Here is a 17138-nt window from a genome sequence, read left to right as displayed (position 1 = left end):
AAAAAATAAAATAAAAATAAAAATAAAAAAGAAAATCAACAAATCTTTACTCAGACTAAGAAAAAAAGAAGACCCAAATATATACTATCAGAGATGAAAAAGGAGACATTACAACTGATACCACAGAAATTAAAATTAAATTAGGATAATTAGAGACTACTATGAGCAACTATATGCCAATAAATTCGAATATTGAGAAGAAATAGATAAATTTCTAGACACATACAACCTACCAAGATGAAACCATGAAAAAATCCAAAACCTGAATAGGGCAATAATAAATAATGAGTTTAAAGCCATAATAAAGTCTCCCAGCAAAGAAGAGCCTGGGACCTAATGGCTTCACTGCTGAATTCCATCAAATGTTTAAAGAAGGACTAATACTAGTCCTACTAAGATGATTCAAAAAATAGAGGAGGAGGGAATACTTCCAAAGTCATTCTGCAGTGCTAGTATTACCTTGATGATAAAACTAGACAAAGACACATTTTAAAAAACTACAGGCCAATATCTCTGATGAACATTGATGTAAAACTCCTCAACAAAATACTAGTAAACTAAATTCAACAACACATTAAAAAGATTATCCAACATGATCAGGTGGAATTTATCATCCCTGGGATACAAGGATGACTCAACATATGTAAATCAATCAGTGTAATACATTGTATCAACAGAATGAAGAACAAAAAGTATATGATCATTTCAATTGATTCTGAAAAAGTATTTGATAAAATTCAACATCCCTTTATTACCTGAAACTATGAAACTATGGAACTACTCCAAGAAAACATTGGGAAAACTCTCCAGGATGTTGGTCTAGACAGAAATGTTTTGAGTATAAGACACGACAAGCACAGGCAACTAAAGCAAAAATAAACAAATGGGATCATATTGAGTTAAAAAGCTTCTGCACAACAAAGGAAACAATCATTAAAGTGAAGAGACAACCCACAGAATGGGAGAAAATATTTGCAAACTACACATCTGACAAGGAATTCATAGACAGAATTTATAAGGAGTTCAGTAACTCAATAGGAAGTATATCTAATAAAACAACTAAAAATGGGCAAAATATCTGACATTGCTCAAAAAGCAATGCTCAAAAGAAGACATACAAATAGACATTGCTCAAAAGAAGACATACAAATGGCAAACAGGTATATGAAAATGTGCTCAACATCATTGATCATCAGAGAAATGCAAATCAAAATGGCAATGTGATATCTCACCCCATTTAAAATGGCTTATATTCAAAAGACAGGCAATAACCAAGCTGGCAAGGATGTAGAGAAAAGGGAAGCTTCATACACTGTTAGTGGGAATGTAAATTAGTAGAGCAACTACAGAGAACAGTATGAAGGCTCCTCAAAGAAAGAAAAATAGAACTACCATATGACCCAGCAATCCCATTGCTAGGTATATACCCCAAAGAAAGGAAATTGGTGTACTGAAGAGATGTTTGCACGCCTGTGTTCATAACAACACTATTCACAATAGCCAAGAGAAAAAGAGAGTGCAAGGGAAACTGCCACTTTAAAACCATCAGATCTTGTGAGAACTCATTATCATGAGAACAGCATGGGAGAAACTGTCCGCATGATCCAATCACCTCTCACCAGATCCCTCCCTCAACACCTGGGAATTACAGTTTGAGCTGAGATTTGGGTGGGGACACAGAGCAAAACCATATCATTCCATTCCTGGTCCCTCCCAAATCTCACGTCCATTACACATTTCAAAACCTATCACATCTTGCCAACAGTCCCTCAAAGTCTTAACTCATTTCAGCATTAACCCAAAACTCCAAGTGCAAAGTCTCATATGAGACAAGGCAAGTCCCTTCTGCCTGTGAGCCTGTAAAATCAAAGACAAGTTAGTTACTTCCAAGATACAATGGGGGTACAGGCATTGGGTAAATACAGCCATTCAAAATGGGAGAAATTGGCCAAAACGAAGGGGCTACAGGATCCATGCAAGTTTGAAAGCCAACAGGGCAGTTATTAAATCTTAAAGCTCCAAAATATTCCTGAACTGATCAACAGATTCGACACAATCCAGTCAAAGTCTCAGGAGAATTGTTCTCTGGATAGCAACAAGCTGATTCTAAAATTTATAATGAAAGGCAAAGAAACTAGACTAGTCTAAACAATTTTGAAAAAGAAAAGAGCAAAGAACAAAATATTCCTCCTGATTTCAAGAATTACTGTGAAGTTATAGTAAATGTGGCAAAATGGTAGGAACATATATCATTGGAAATTAATCCATGCAAAAATGGTCAATAGATTTTTACAGATGTTGCAAAGACAATTCAATGGAGAAGTATTTATTTTTATTTTTACTTTTTAGAGAAAGGGTCTCACTCTTGCCCTTTCAAATTGTGCATTGGCACAGTCAGTGCACTGCAACCTTGAACTTCTGGCTGCCTCACCCTCCAAAGTAGCTAGGACTACAGGCGTGGGCTACCATACCCAGCATTTTTTTTTTTTTTTTTTTGGTAGAGATGAAGTCTCCCTCTGTTGCCCACAATGCTCTCAAAGTGATCTTCCTGCCTTGTCCTCTCAAAGTGCTGGGATTATAGGTGTGGGCTGCCCTGTTCAGTGGGATAATCTTTTTAAACAAATGGGGCTGGAACAATTACATATCTAAATGCAACTAAATGAATCTTGACCCATCCCTCCCAGTTTAAAAATCCAAAATGTATCATAGATCTAAATGTGAAACATAAATTTACAACACTTCTAAAAGAAAACAGGAAAATAGTCTTTGTGATTTTAGGTTAGGCAGAGTTCTCAGGTATAACACCAAAGTATAATCTACAGAAGCAAAATTTAAAACTTCTGCTCTCCCAAAGACACTGTTAAAAGAATGAAAAGACAAATCACAGACTGAGAAAATACTTCCCAATCATACAAAAAAAAAGAAAAAAAAAAAGCTTGTATCGGTTAAGAGCTCTTAAAACAAGTATGAAAGAAAAACAACCCAATAAAAATATGGGCAAAAGATTCAAACACATACTTTCCCAAATATATAATGGCAAATAACACATAAAAAGATGCTCAACATTATTATTCAGTAGGGTTATATTTTAAGTGACAAGTTTAAAAATTAGACAATGTAAAAAGAACATCAAAGATGAGAGAGAAATTCAGGAACCAATAATTTAGATGACAGAGTAAAAAACTGAGGGGAAACATTGTAGACATTTTTAAAAATTTGACGGGCTTTTAAGTCATAATGTTTCAAAGGCAGACATTGGATTAATATGTAGAAGTTGAGGGAATGCTTCAGATTCAATATCAAGGAAGAATTCTCTAATACGAGAACTGTCCAGAAATGAACTGTGCTGCTTCAAAAATCAAATTTAAGCCCCCTTACATTCACAATTTACAGACAAGCTGAAGGGATCATATCTTAGAGATATTTCCTGTATTGAATGTGCAGGTGAGTTCTAAACATATAAGATAATATAATTTTCTAAAGTTCCTTCAAATCCTGAGATTCTGTGGTTTTGGTTACTGTTATTTGGCATCACGAGATTCATAATCATGTTTTAAGAACTTGGACTTTTAAACTTGCTATCCTTTTAATTAATAAGACTATCCAGATATGCCCTTGATGCCGGTAGCCAAGTAAGGTTGCTTTCCCCCATAATCTGTCAAAAAAGAGACTTGTTTTGATAACTAAAATCCAAACAAGCTGGAGGTACTTTCTCTCTCCTGCTTACAGTTTGCCAGTGACCATGTGTACCAGGAACTGTTCCATAAGATAGAGAGAGACTACTATTACATTCAGCCTGGCTTGCTCTGCCAGAAATTGGACTGCAAAGAGAGCCAGTTTCAGGGGTGTGTAAACTGTTTGCTCTAACTGTTTTTGAAATTCTTAATTTATGAACAAGGGGCTGGCAAATTATGTAGCTGTTCCTAGCTACAGTCTTTATCTGTAATTCCTCACCACCCACACTCATTCCTTGTTATTTTGCAATCTGACTTCTGTCTTCACACTGGAATAAAACTTCTCTCTCTCAAGTCATGTATTGGCTAATCACCAGTTCCCATCGTGTCTTCTTAATCTTCATTCATTTTATCCCGTATTACGCATCTAACATTGTTGACAGACTCTCCCTTTAAATACCATTTTGTTTCCATTAACTTGTATGATTATGGTTTTCTCTTACCTCTGAATTTGTTAGATAAAGCCGAGTAGAATGATAGAATGAAATTAATAGTAATAATACTTTCCTCAGGGTTTTCCATTCCCTAGAATGCACCCATACTCTGTTCATAATACATATTGGTACTTTCCTATTTTCACAGACTGAGTGACAAAATGATTTCCAAATGGATAAATTTAAAGACTGAACTACAGTTCCTGCCTGGCTGGTACTGTAAATCATATGCAGAGTTTTGGGAGTTTTGTTTTGTTTTGTTTCCCTTAACAGAGCAATGAAGTGAAAAACATACCAGTGTTTTCATCAGTTGAACATATAAATGGTCTTAAATTTCCTCGAGTCTCCTTCACAAAATAATCAATGACGCTGAAAAGGTTTGGGAGTGTTACCTATATTAATAGAGAGTGAGAGAAAACTCAGCGTCACATGGATAAAGGTAGAGTAAGAGAAGGCTCAATTGGAATCTAATGGAGATTACTGTCATTACTTCACTTCAATGGCATACTGTATGACCATAGTTTTACCTATCCCTGTGTCTTATTTCTCCTTTTTAATTGACCATGTGTCCATTCCCTGTTGAGGAATTACCACCTTTCCCATTGAACACAATCTGGTAGACAATAGTTAGGTGGCTTGCTCTCCCTCAATTAAAGCATAAGAATGTAAGCCAAGTGTGGTGGCTTACACCTGTAATCCCAGCACTTTGGGAAGTCCCGGTGGGAGGATCACTTGAGACCAGGAGTTTCAGGCCAGCCTGAGCAATGTAGTGAGATCCTGTCTCTACAAAAATTGAAAAAATTAGCTAGGTGTGGTAGCTCACACCTGTAGCGCCAGCTGCTCAGGAGGCTGAGGCAGGAGGATTCCTTGAGTCCAGAAGTTCGAGGCTGCATGGGTTATGATAGTCCTACTGTACCCCAGCCTGAGTGACAGGGTAAGACCCTGTCCCTAAAAAAATGGGGGGAGCAAAAGAATGTGACTGAAGTTAGGCCAGAAAATGCTTTCTTTCTGAAATTCGAACTTGAAGAACAAAGAAGGATACCCAGTTTCCTTATCAGATAGTTCTTAGCACAAGTAACTGCTTCCTAGTCTCTGAAGGTTTGCTACCCTTCCAGTCATTCTATGTTCTTATAATAAATTTATTTTTTCTTAAGTTAGCTGTAGTTGGTTTCTTCTGCTTTAAAGCAAATAACCTTTAAAACCAGAGAATTTAAGCATTTTAGTATTTTATTGTAACAGGATAATTTGCTGGTCTAGGAGTAGATAAAATATGTTTCTACCCCTAAACTAATATTTTTATACAAGTGAAGTCAGAATAAATATACCAGAATATGCCAGATAACCTTGAAGAGGAAAAAGAATTCCTGAGCCAGGCGCAGTAGCATGCACCTGTAGTTCCCGCTACTCGGGAGGCTGAAGTAGGAGGATCACTTGAGCCCAGGAGTTTCAGGCTGGCACTATGATTGCTCCTGTGAACAGCCACTGTGCTCAAGCCTGGGCAACATAACAAGACTCCTGTCTCTAACAAAAAAAAAAAAAAAAATCACAAAAATACAACCTCATTGAGGGGTTGAGGGGTTGGGGATGGTGAAAAATGAAAGAATAATCCAGGCTATTAGTTTTCCTTACACTGTAGACTGTATGAGCTAATGACAGAAATGAGCCCCAGTTCACCCAGTTACAAAGATGTCACATTATTCTTCCTTGTCCATTGCTTGTAGTCACTTAGTTATTTGGATTATCCTTTAGCAATCTAGTTATCTGCCTTCTTTATTGAATTTCATTTTAAAAGTCTAGTTGGGAATGGATCTGATAACTGAGAAGCTTTGGGAGGCACTTATGGCAACGATGGAAGTGTGCTCTATGAATCAGCAGCTACCTTACTCTCTAAGAATTATGACCAAATATAAGAAATTCAACCACACTGTTCCTTTTTCTATTTGATCAACACAATGGGCCTGGAGAAGCAGAGGAACTAGGTAAATATAAATATCTTCAAGACCCACCAGTTCTATTTAAGTGATATCTGGAGACATCTTTCCTGACTCAATCTTCCCACTACTGCAGCCTAAAATCACAGAGCTATATTCTCTTTTTCAGCATCCTGGAATGTAGGCCACATCACCACATTCTCATTGTTTCAGAACAGTGTAAATACCAATTATCTCACCTGTATAAAAGGCATAACAATATCTACCTCAGGGTAATGATAACAGTTACATTGGATGATATATGTCAAGTGCTTAGCTATATCATTAGCCCCATGATACGTCAGCTAGGGTGGGAGAAAAGTTGAAGACAAATAGAAATCCTTTCTTCACTACTATGTTGCTATTAAGAGAGGATTTCTGAACTTCAGCATTAGAGGTATTAAAAGGATTAGGCATTTATAGATTTCTTCCCATTAGAAATAAACATATTTGAAGATGTATAATTGGTGAATGTTTAACAAAAATATCCTTCTTTCCCTGAATTCTTTCCACTTTTCTTTCCCTGCAAACCTTGAGAGACTTGCAGAGAAAGAAAAGTGGAAAGAATTTTTAGAAGCAAATTACCTTTTACTCTGCCTCACCCACCTGTTCCTGAATCTCACTTTCACCTTGTATATCTGCCACATTCAGGGGCCCTTAACTTGCCTGCTTTTTGCCAGCACTAGGAGGCTATAAGGAATCGGGAGGAAGTTCATCAACAACAACAAAATTAGCTACTTACAGGTTTTTCCAGTTCAATAGTGTAGTTTTGTCCTACACTCATCACTTTGTAGTGCTTGATTCTTGGCATGCTACAATGAAACAAATGGTTAGTCTCCATTTTATTATACCATTGGGTAAATGCAAACTAAAGTAAATATAAAATATCACCTGTATAATCAACCTATGTTGTCATGACTATAGTTTGGCAAAAAAAAAAAAAAAAAGCCTTGGTGGTTTTTGTTTTTCTGTTTACCTGGTTTGCAGAATGTCTTTTTATGGGTGCTACTCACTAGGGATATAGGTAATCTGAGTCACTGAGTGAGTAAATTAGAAAGAATAAACAGGGAAAAAAGAAATCAAGAATTAAAAATCTTTCAGGCAGAAATATTTTTTTTTAATATCAGTAACCTAGAAAGTAAAAAACATAATAAAATTCTATTTAGATATATAAAATCAAATATATATTCTCCATATTAAGAGAGAAGTAGAAAGAATTATTAAAAGTACATTGCTTTCTACTCTACATTATCACCAGTCCAACCAGAAAGCCCTCAATAGCTGTTATTCATGTTAGCTCATATACCACCCTGGATATCCACTAACTTTGGGGCTGACTTAGAGATATGGAAAACACTGGGTCTTAGGCACTATATGAACATATAGATGATAACATAAGTACATTACATGAATTGTAATGTCTTCCTCTTCTATAGTCACATAGCACTCAAAATTATTACCACTCAAATACAGGGTATTTTATTGATTATGAAATGTTTATGAACAAGAGGCATATCCTATGCATCTCTGTATTCTAGCATTAGGCACAGAATAGGTATTTATAAAATTGAGTTTTTAAAATATTAGGAGCTGGATGAGTGGGATGGCTCATGCCCGTAATCCCAGCACTTTTGAAAGGCCAAGGCAGGAGGATCACTTGAGCCCAGGAGTTAGAAAAAGACTGGGCAACATAGTGAGACCCCATCTCTAAAAATAAAAATAAAATAAAATAAAAAAATTAGCCAGGCATGGTGGCATGTATATGTGGTCCCAGCTACTCAGGTGTTAGGTGAGCAAAACCCCTGCGCCCAGGAGGTTGAGGCTGCAGTGAGCTATGATTGCGCCACTGCACTGTAGCCTGGGCAACAGAGTGAGACCCTGTCTCAAAAAAAAAAAAAAAAAAAAAAAGGATCCCCCATCTGGTAATGTTATCTGCTAGAACTAAGCAAATTTATACTGAGATCAGAAGTCAGTATCCTTGTCTGTTAGTTTTGAACTAGCGTATATTTGTCTTGAATTCCCTTGATTTGTATGACAAGCATGTTAGGATGAAAACTTTTTCTAGTGTTGACAGGTTAACAGCATTTATTACTTTGTCATTTGATTGAATGACACGCTAATTAAGCATTTGTCCTATGTACAATAGAAGCTGTCTAAAACAAAAGTGTTCATCAGGTTAAGCTAGGCACAGGGTCTTTCTACCTTTTTTAAAATCGCTTCTCCTTTCATTTTCAGTTAGGACTGAAACTGAAGTCTTCTATTAAGGGAACTCTTCTCATCCACCATTGTATCCAAATCACCTCTCAATTGGATATCACAATGGAAAACAGCTCATAAATTCCAATAACCTACTTTCAAAACGTGGGATAAAACCCAACCAACCCTTTCCCTTCCTAAAAGGCATTCAGCATTCCTTAATGCTGAAATTTCAGGAATCAGTTGCAAGTTGGTAAAGGAAGCATTTTTGGACACAGAAGGTTATTATATAGTACCCTTTCAGAGTGGTTGTATCTGGCTTTATCTTTATCACATCATAATAAGATCTTCGTAATCAGACAGTTACTTTTGAAAACTCTACAATTTCAATTAGAATTCCTGTATTCCCATTAAATAAGGGATTGCTGTTCATTGGAAGACTGATAGAAAACTTGGTTCAAATTCCGATTCTGTCATGTGGATTCTCTGATCCTCCATTTTCTTCGTCTGTAAAATGGAGATGGTGCCTTGCCTCACGGGGCTGCTGTGAGTTAATGTTTGCAAAGCCCTTAGTACAGTGTCTGGCACATTTAACCACTCGGTAAATTATAATCATTTTTACTACTTCTTAAATGTATTGTTTTAATGTTGTAGTTTCTGTGAGTCTCATCCTCTTCATTTGTAAAACATGGAAAATACTGTCTGTCTCAAAGTTTTTATTTTGCCTGAAGGAAATGTTCGCCAGTACTCAGCATAGGACCCACAAATGGTAACCTATAAGGAGAACAACAATTGCTGTTATTAAAAGCCATCATATCAGCCGGGCGCAGTGGTTCACGCCTGCAATTCCAGCACTTTGGGAGACCAAGGCGGGTGGATCACGAGGTCAGGAGATCGCGACCACCCTGGCTAACACGGTGAAACCCTGTCTCTACTAAAAATACAAAAAATTAGCAGGGCGTGATGGCAGGCACCTGTAGTCCCAGCTACTCGGGAGGCGGAGGCAGGAGAATGGAGTGAACCCGGGAGGCTGAGCTTGCAGTGAGCCGAGATGGCGCCACTGCACTTCCAGCCTATGAGACAGACTGAGGCCCCGTCTCAAAAAAAAAAAAAAAAAAAAAAAAAAAAAAAACGTCTTATCATCATCATCATCATCATCATCCATGGCAAAGCCGTGGAACGAAAAGTGGCAAAGGTCAACAAGGCATCTTGGAACTTTTGACTAATACATTGAAATCCTGGAACAGAAAGAGGTGGGAAAAAAACTCCATTGAAGTTGCTTAGGTTTTGACTCTCTTTTTAGACATTGTGCTTTCCTTTCTTATTCTGTTTTGTTCTGCTTTTCCAAAGAAATAAAAAGAGATGAAAAAAACAAGATTGATAGAATTTGCTATATGAAGGTTTCCTTACGCTGACCTCAAAACAGAAGTAGCAAGTCTTTTTTTTTTTTTTTTTTTAAACAAAAGGTGTTCCCTTAAATGTTCTTAGCTTCTGACCTCAATTTTTGCAAATAAATACATTTTGGGTAAATGTTTCCTACTGCTTCGTTAGCTAATGGCTTTCCAAAGTTTCCATACTACTAGCTTGGTACCTAGTCATAACATTTTCAAGAAAACCAAACCAAGCCATGAAGTTCTGTTATAAGAACAGTTTTATGTCTTATGAATTCACGCACCACTGGGCTGGGTAAAGGTGGATGATAGTCTACACTGAGACAAGAGTCATCTGGTAATTTGGCATTGAATGGCTTTTGTTTATTCCTGAGAACAAGTCTTCCCTCCCACAGCTGCTCTGTTAACAGATGGAGATAATTTTATTTTCATGTACTGCTTTGTAAACCAACTTGTACTTTTCAGCGAATGTTTTACCAGACACAGTCATCTAACTTGCATGACTGAACTTTCTCCCATAACCTGTAAGAGAATGAGTTGGTTTTGTGAGTAATACAAGTGTTTCCCAGTAGCCGAAGTTTCTACCAAATTCTTTACATTACGTTGTACCATATAACAAGCTAAAATTCTAATACTCTCTACAACTGTTATCCTTTAAAATTAAGTGACCTGTTACATGGAAGATATTAAATTCAGGTACTCTGAAACACCTGTTTTGAGGCATTAGAGAATACATTTAACAAACTTTGACATCATAGATGGATTTGGCATGTAAAGAAAATTTGTGCAATACAGTTGATTTTTTCTTATCCACTTCCAGGTATAAACTATTTCTCAAAGCCTAAATAAGTGCATACTGACTCTAGTGTTAGAATGCTTTAGTTTAACCATATTTCTTGCTTTCCAAATATGAACTTTTGTAGGGGGAGAGTGATTAGTTTTATAAAATGTTGTAAGTTTTGATGACCATCAGCTAACAAAAGCATGAATTTCTGTATGAATTCAAACTGAAAGTGAATTTATTACATTTAGAATTATGCAACTTTGATATGAACTCCTTTTCCGTACTCTCTTATGAGCTTAACATATAACTTAAATACAATGCAATTGTGAGTAAAAACTGTGACACTATATTCAAATCCTAAGTACAGATAATCACTGTGTTTAGTCACACACCACGTCTGTAGCAGAAAACAGTTATTTCTCATAGTTAATTGTATAGAAAATGTAATGAAAGTGTTGTACTAATCTAGACCACCTTAAAAGGGATCAGGCTGCTATTGTGCAAGAAATATGCAGTTTTTTTGTTTGTTTTTGAGACAGTCTTGCTCTCTTGCCCAGGCTGGAGTGCAGTGGCAAGATCTCAGCTCACTGCAACTTCCACCTCCCAGGTTCAAGCGATTCTCCTGCCTCAGCCTCCTGAGTAGCTGGGATTACAGGCACGTGCCACCACGCCCAGCTAATTTCTGTATTTTTAGTAGAGACAGGGTTTCATCATGTTGGTCAGGCTGGTCTCAACCTCCTGACCTCTTGATCCGCCTGCCTCGGCCTCCCAAAGTGCCGGGATTACAGGCGTGAGCCACCATGCCTGGCCAAAATATGCAATCTTTAAGGAGCTATCAAGTCTTGAGATTTTGTTCATTTCATGCAGAATAGTAAGACAGAGGTCACGTGTTAATGGATCAACCACTTAATCTGACCAAGAAAGGAATGACATTAAGGAAAAGAAAAAAATCACTCTCTTTGGTGATCTAATTTTACTTTTAAGCAGTTAGATTATGTTTCTATTAAAAATCTGCTATCTCTTAATTTTTAATTCAGTGTTACATCCTCTCATTTTTAAAAGTGGAAGTAAACAGTTAAGGATATGCTGTAGTTTATGTGATACACAATTTCCTAAATCCTGAAAAAGGACAAACTTCTTGAACAGGATACACTAAAGAGAAAAATCCACTTTTCTCCTACAAATTATTCTCAGTTCACTGATATTTAATGGCAATCATGACAATAAGAAAAATGATTTCTTTTGGATTTGTATCAAGATAGTCAAGTAAATTATAAATCAAATCAGGTTGTAACTGAAAAATCTATTATTTTTTACCATATTTCAATAGAGTTGAAAATCCATTAACTTAAAATGTTAGTTTATAATAGACAAAAAATAATGAAACCACAAGTTTAAGTTGACAGACATTCATTGTAGAAATATACACACAGAGATACACACACACACACATTTCCTTACACAAAGAACCATGATCTGATTTACCATCTAACATTCTTGCCATCTGTTAAAGTGCCCATGACTAGTGTGTAAGACAAGGATCTGTTTACTGGCAAATGAATAAATCTTATTGGGCTGTGGCTCACACTAGCAATGTAGCCATAATGCCATGTTTTAAATTTGTCTCTGGAACTTGTTTCTTTTTAACTACCATTATTCACCATACGTGTCTTCATATTTAGAATTATAGATATTTATGGGGCAGATTAGTAAATAGATTCCTTGATAGATATGTTATAGTATAAAATTTAATAAAATAATATTATCCCCATAAGGAACAGCAAATTCAAAAGTCAAATTTCTGTTTATGCATGTTTATTAAAGAAAGTCATTTATTGAATATTTTCTTTTCTTTTTTTTTTTTTTTTTGAGATGGACTCTTGCTCTGTCACCCAGATTGGAGTGCAATGGCGCAATTTTGACTCACTGCAAGCTCCGCCTCCCGGGTTCACGCCATTCTCCTGCCTCAGCCTCCCAAGTAGCTGGGACTACAGGCGCCCGCCACCACGCCCAGCTAATTTTTTGTATTTTTAGTAGAGACAGGGTTTCACCGTGTTAGCCAGGGTGGGCTTGATCTCCTGACCTCGTGGGCCGCCCACCTCGGCCTCCCAAAGTGCTGGGATTACAGGCGTGAGCCACCGCACCCAGTTTATTGAATATTTTTATGTAGGACAAAACCTCGATATTTAAATTATATTATCAGTTGTGGAAGTATTAACTAAGCCAGAGTCCCCAATGAAGTGCAAGTTCTCATAGACTTTGAAAGCTGGAGTCTATTAAAAGATCTAAGTACCCTAACTACACAGAAAAATAACTTGCATTTAAGTGTTACTGACTTTATCAAAGTTAGACCATTTTACCAGAAAGAAATTAGTAACCTTGACAAAGAGGCTCCTAAGTGGCCCTTTTTTTATAAATAAGTCAGATTATGACAACAGTTCAGTGGCCTCTCATGTCATTCAAAGTAAAACCCTTGTCCCTACGATGATCTGTAGGGCTCTGAGTGATGTGTCCCTACCCCCACCTCTGGAATCTCCTCTCCTAAGACTTTTCTCTGTGGTCATTGCATTGCAGTCACAGCAGCCTTCTTCTTTTCTTGAACAAGTCAAACATCCTTCTGTCTCAAAGCATATGCACTTGCTGCCTGGAGCACTTTTGCCCCAGATATAGGTAGGGTTTATTCTCTCACTTCCTTCAGCTCTCTGCTTAAATCAGTTAATAAAGTAGGTCTTCCTTGACCACTCTATATTAAAACAACCGCAACCATAAAAATGTGCTCCCTTTATCACCCCTGAGGGTTCCCGTCTCTCTCATCCTGCTTTATTTTACTCTATAGACCTTATTGCTACATATTTTTAGTTATGTGTTTAAGTCTTTGTCTCCCTACAAAATTGTAAACTCATGGAAGATTGAAGCCAGGGATGTTTTCCTTTTTATATTTTTATTGCTAGGCAACTCAAACCGAAACAGAGATGTTTGTTTTTTTCACTGCTGTATTCTCAGTGCCTAGAGTATTGCTTGGCATATAGCAGGTGCTTAATAAATGTTTGTTGACTTGAATGAATGAACAATACAACTATACCCAGGACCAAAATAATGTGTTATTTTTTCTTCTTCCCTGCCAGTGTTAGCATTGGCTCAGTCTTTAGCATTGCTTTTATGACATTCCCTCCTATTCTTGTGGTTTTTTTTTGTTTGTTTGTTTGTTTGTTTGTTTGTTTGTTTGTTTCAGACGGAGTCTTGCTCTGTCGCCCAGGCTGGAGTGCAGTGGCGTGATCTCAGTTCACCAACCTCCGCCTCCTGGGTTCAAGCAATTCTTCTGCCTCAGCCTCCCGGGTAGCTGGGACTATAGGCACGTGCCACCACGCCTGGCTACTTTTTTGTATTTTTAGTAGAGACGGGGTTTCACTGTGTTACCCAGGATGGTCTCGATCTCCTGACCTCGTGATCCATCTGCCTCAGCCTCCCAAAGTGTTGGGATTACAGGCGTGAGCCACTATGCCTGGCCACTTATGTTCATATTTTTAGCCCCAATGAAACACATAGCAGGTGCTGATCTGGACTTGTATTAAGTGATACCATGCTTTTAAAAATTCCATACATTAAAAAAAAAAATTAAACATACTCTGTCTCCTGCCGGATAGTGATGGAGTAGTTTCTACTGTCACTACCAGGCCTCAGGATCATATTTCCCAAAGAAGGGTTCTTCTGGAGCATCTCAGTTGCCTCTTTCCGGGACACTGTATAAAAACATCTACAGAGGTAAGATAAAAAACAGAATTTTTTTTTAACTGACAAAGATAATTACTTGAAAAAATACTACCAAAATAACTTTGAGAGCTGCAGTTGTTAACTTTTCTTAAAACTTCTGGTTTGATTATTCCAATTATGTAATTACAATGATCTATTATTACAAGCCTGTGTCACTCTGTGTATGCTAACGTTAAGGTCTTCCTTCCTTAATTCTTCCAAAGCCTTTTTATACAAAGAGAACCTGAAAAGTTATCTACTGATCAGTATATGATCATCATTACCAACAAGAATTAACAATGTATCCCCAGTCTCAGTTGATAAGTAGGTTATTGGATAAATATTTATTGGGAGTTTCCTTTCAGGGATACAAAACATCTGTAAATGTTTCTCTTGTATGGTCTAAGTTTTAAACAACTGATATTTAAATATGTTTGCACTCATTTCTTTTGGTGTAATATGTCTTTCTATGGCATTGTTGTTATTTTTATGTGCAAAATAAAAAAAGCACTTCTCATTTTTATAATATACACATGCTCCTTGAATTATGATAGGATTATATCCCGGTAAACCCACTCTAAGTTGAAAATATCATAAGCTGAAAATGCATTTAATACACATAACCTGCTGAACATCATAGCTTAGCCTAGCCTACCTTAAAAATGCTTAGAACACTTACATTAGCCTATCGATGAGCAAAATCATCTAACGCATAGCTTATTTATAATAAAATGTTGAATGTCTCCTGCAGTTTATTGAATACTGTACTGAAAGTGAAAAACAGAATGGTGTATGGGTACTCAAAAAGTAGAGTTTATACTGAATGCATATTGCATTTGCATCATCTTAAAGTTAAAAAGTCATTTAACCATTGTTCAACTTATACAGACCACCTGTACATCGTAGTCAAGAAAATATATAGTTATATTCATAGAAAAAAAAACTCATAGAAAAGATCTGGTAGAAGGCTGGGCATGGTGGCTCACACCTGTGATCCCAGGACTTTGGTAGGCCAAGGCGGGTGGATCACGTGAGCTCAAGAGTTCAAGACCAGCCTGGGCAACATGGCAAAACCCTATCTCTGCAAAAATACAAAAATTAGCCAGGTGCAGTGGCAGGCGCCTGTGGTCCCAGTTACTCAGGAGGCCAAGGCATGGGAATCGTTTGAGACCCAGAGGTGGAGATTGCAGTGAGCTGAGATCGCGCTGCTGCACTCCAGCCTGGATAACAGAATGAGACGCTGTCTCAAAAAAAAAAAAAAAAAAAAAAAAAAAACCCGAAAATGTTAATAGCAAATATCTCTGAGTGGTGGAACAAGGAATGATTTTAATCTTTTATATATAATAAACATATATTACTTGTTTTATTGAGAAAAAAAGAAAAATTAGCAGTCCGTGTGACTTTTAGTCAATCTATCAGTTGCCAGTGGTTTCAGGTAAAAATGATGGTTGTCAGGTTTCAGTGATTGTAGCACAGATAGAGTATGCAACAGAACCTGATGTCAAACAGGGTACCAGGACAAGTTTTACTGACAACACCACCAAGATTCCTGGAGGAAAGAGCTCAGAATCTTTTCAATAATATAAAAAATAAATGTAGGACGTTGGTGAATTTAGCATTTTCTGCACCTCTTTATTTTTCCAGTACCTTAAACATTTTATACAAGGTCTTTGACAAAGTACAAGCTCGATGACTACTCACTAATTGGTCAGTTGGATAGAACATTCTAGATATTGAAAATTTATTGGTATAATTTTATCATAGAAAATCAGTCAATCATAGAGTTTGCATAGTGAAAAAGTATCTTTTCCTGCCTTCTTCATAGGAGTTTTTATTTAGGTGTGAGCTCTGGAAAGAGTATCTATTTGTTCTAAAGATGTGGGTGGAGGGGATTTCCTGTGTGGTAAGATGGTTAGTTCAAATCTGCATTTTGTTCATCATGACACAGAAGAGGAAATGTGGCATGTACTCAGAGATATACAGTTTATCCCCAAGACTGCATATTGTCCCTGGCTTAGCAAGAGCAAGTGGCTAACTCTCCTTGATAATTAGGAATTAGTTTTAACAATTGAATGAACAAACAAAAGTTCATTGTGCACTTACGCTGGCATAGGGTTCAGTACATCCACATAATCTTCAGTTGGTTCCTTCTCTTTTTCCACAGATGTACTCTGCTCTGTCTCAATCCTCCTTTTCTTTTCTCTCTCTAGGACTTCATGTAGTTTAATTACTTGCCCAGGTAGGAGTGACACATTTTGGGGAACTGACAGCTGAAACCAATTAAAAAAGTAGGCAGGCGAGAAAACAGCTTAATAACTTACAACTTTAGTAAAGATGAACCTGTTCTGATCCTACAGGACTGCAGTTACCTGACAGAGGTGAGTGAGTAGGGAATAAGGTAATAAGAAACAGAGGATTTTAGTCTAGGGTGGGTGTCTCAGAACTGCCTCTGCACCAACTACAATCTGCACAGAGTGCCTACCCTTCTTCCAAGGAATCTTCCTTTTGGTTTGGCCCCAAAGCAAAGAATACCCCATCTTGCACTAAAAGCTAATTCAAGTAACAACAAACCTCATATTTTTCATTCTGAGCTCACTAGTTCATCAATGCCAGGGAAGTTCCAGAACACCTTCAAGGTACCTTACTCTCTCATAAGTAATCTGAAATGATTTCCCCCAGCTATGTGGCAACATGGGATTCAAATGGAACTGTTCATTAGATGACTGAAGAGCGGCAGTCAGAGGTGTCTATTTTGTGTCTGTGATGTGTTTCAAACATTCATTCACGTGTTAGAATTATGATATTTCTACTTATTCGTTGGTTTTGTGGTGGTTGTTACCTTTCCTAGAGATGTATTTCATATTGACTCACCTATATAT

At 37.1% G+C, this 17138-nt stretch overlaps 1 protein-coding gene across 3 annotated transcripts in view; it reads right to left on the bottom strand.

The window, feature by feature from the left end:
* The window catches only part of STAP1 (signal transducing adaptor family member 1), a 46919-nt gene that overhangs the window by 7631 nt on the left and 22150 nt on the right, over nt 1-17138 (bottom strand). For 2 of the 3 annotated variants that reach the window (XM_021938581.2, XM_021938580.2), the window contains 4 exons: nt 16363-16529; nt 14135-14263; nt 6881-6950; nt 4464-4560 (listed from right to left, as the gene is read on the bottom strand). In XM_021938581.2, the coding sequence (XP_021794273.2) occupies nt 4464-4560; nt 6881-6950; nt 14135-14263; nt 16363-16529 (463 nt within the window). The remainder of the gene's footprint in view (nt 1-4463; nt 4561-6880; nt 6951-14134; nt 14264-16362; nt 16530-17138) is intronic. The other variant, XM_021938582.2, reaches the window with a different exon arrangement.

Source organism: Papio anubis, chromosome 3, assembly GCF_008728515.1.
Source record: "Papio anubis isolate 15944 chromosome 3, Panubis1.0, whole genome shotgun sequence".
Classification (NCBI taxonomy): Eukaryota; Metazoa; Chordata; class Mammalia; order Primates; family Cercopithecidae; genus Papio; species Papio anubis.
Note: the sequence above shows the minus strand (reverse complement) of the source record. Positions and strands in the feature narration are given on the sequence as shown.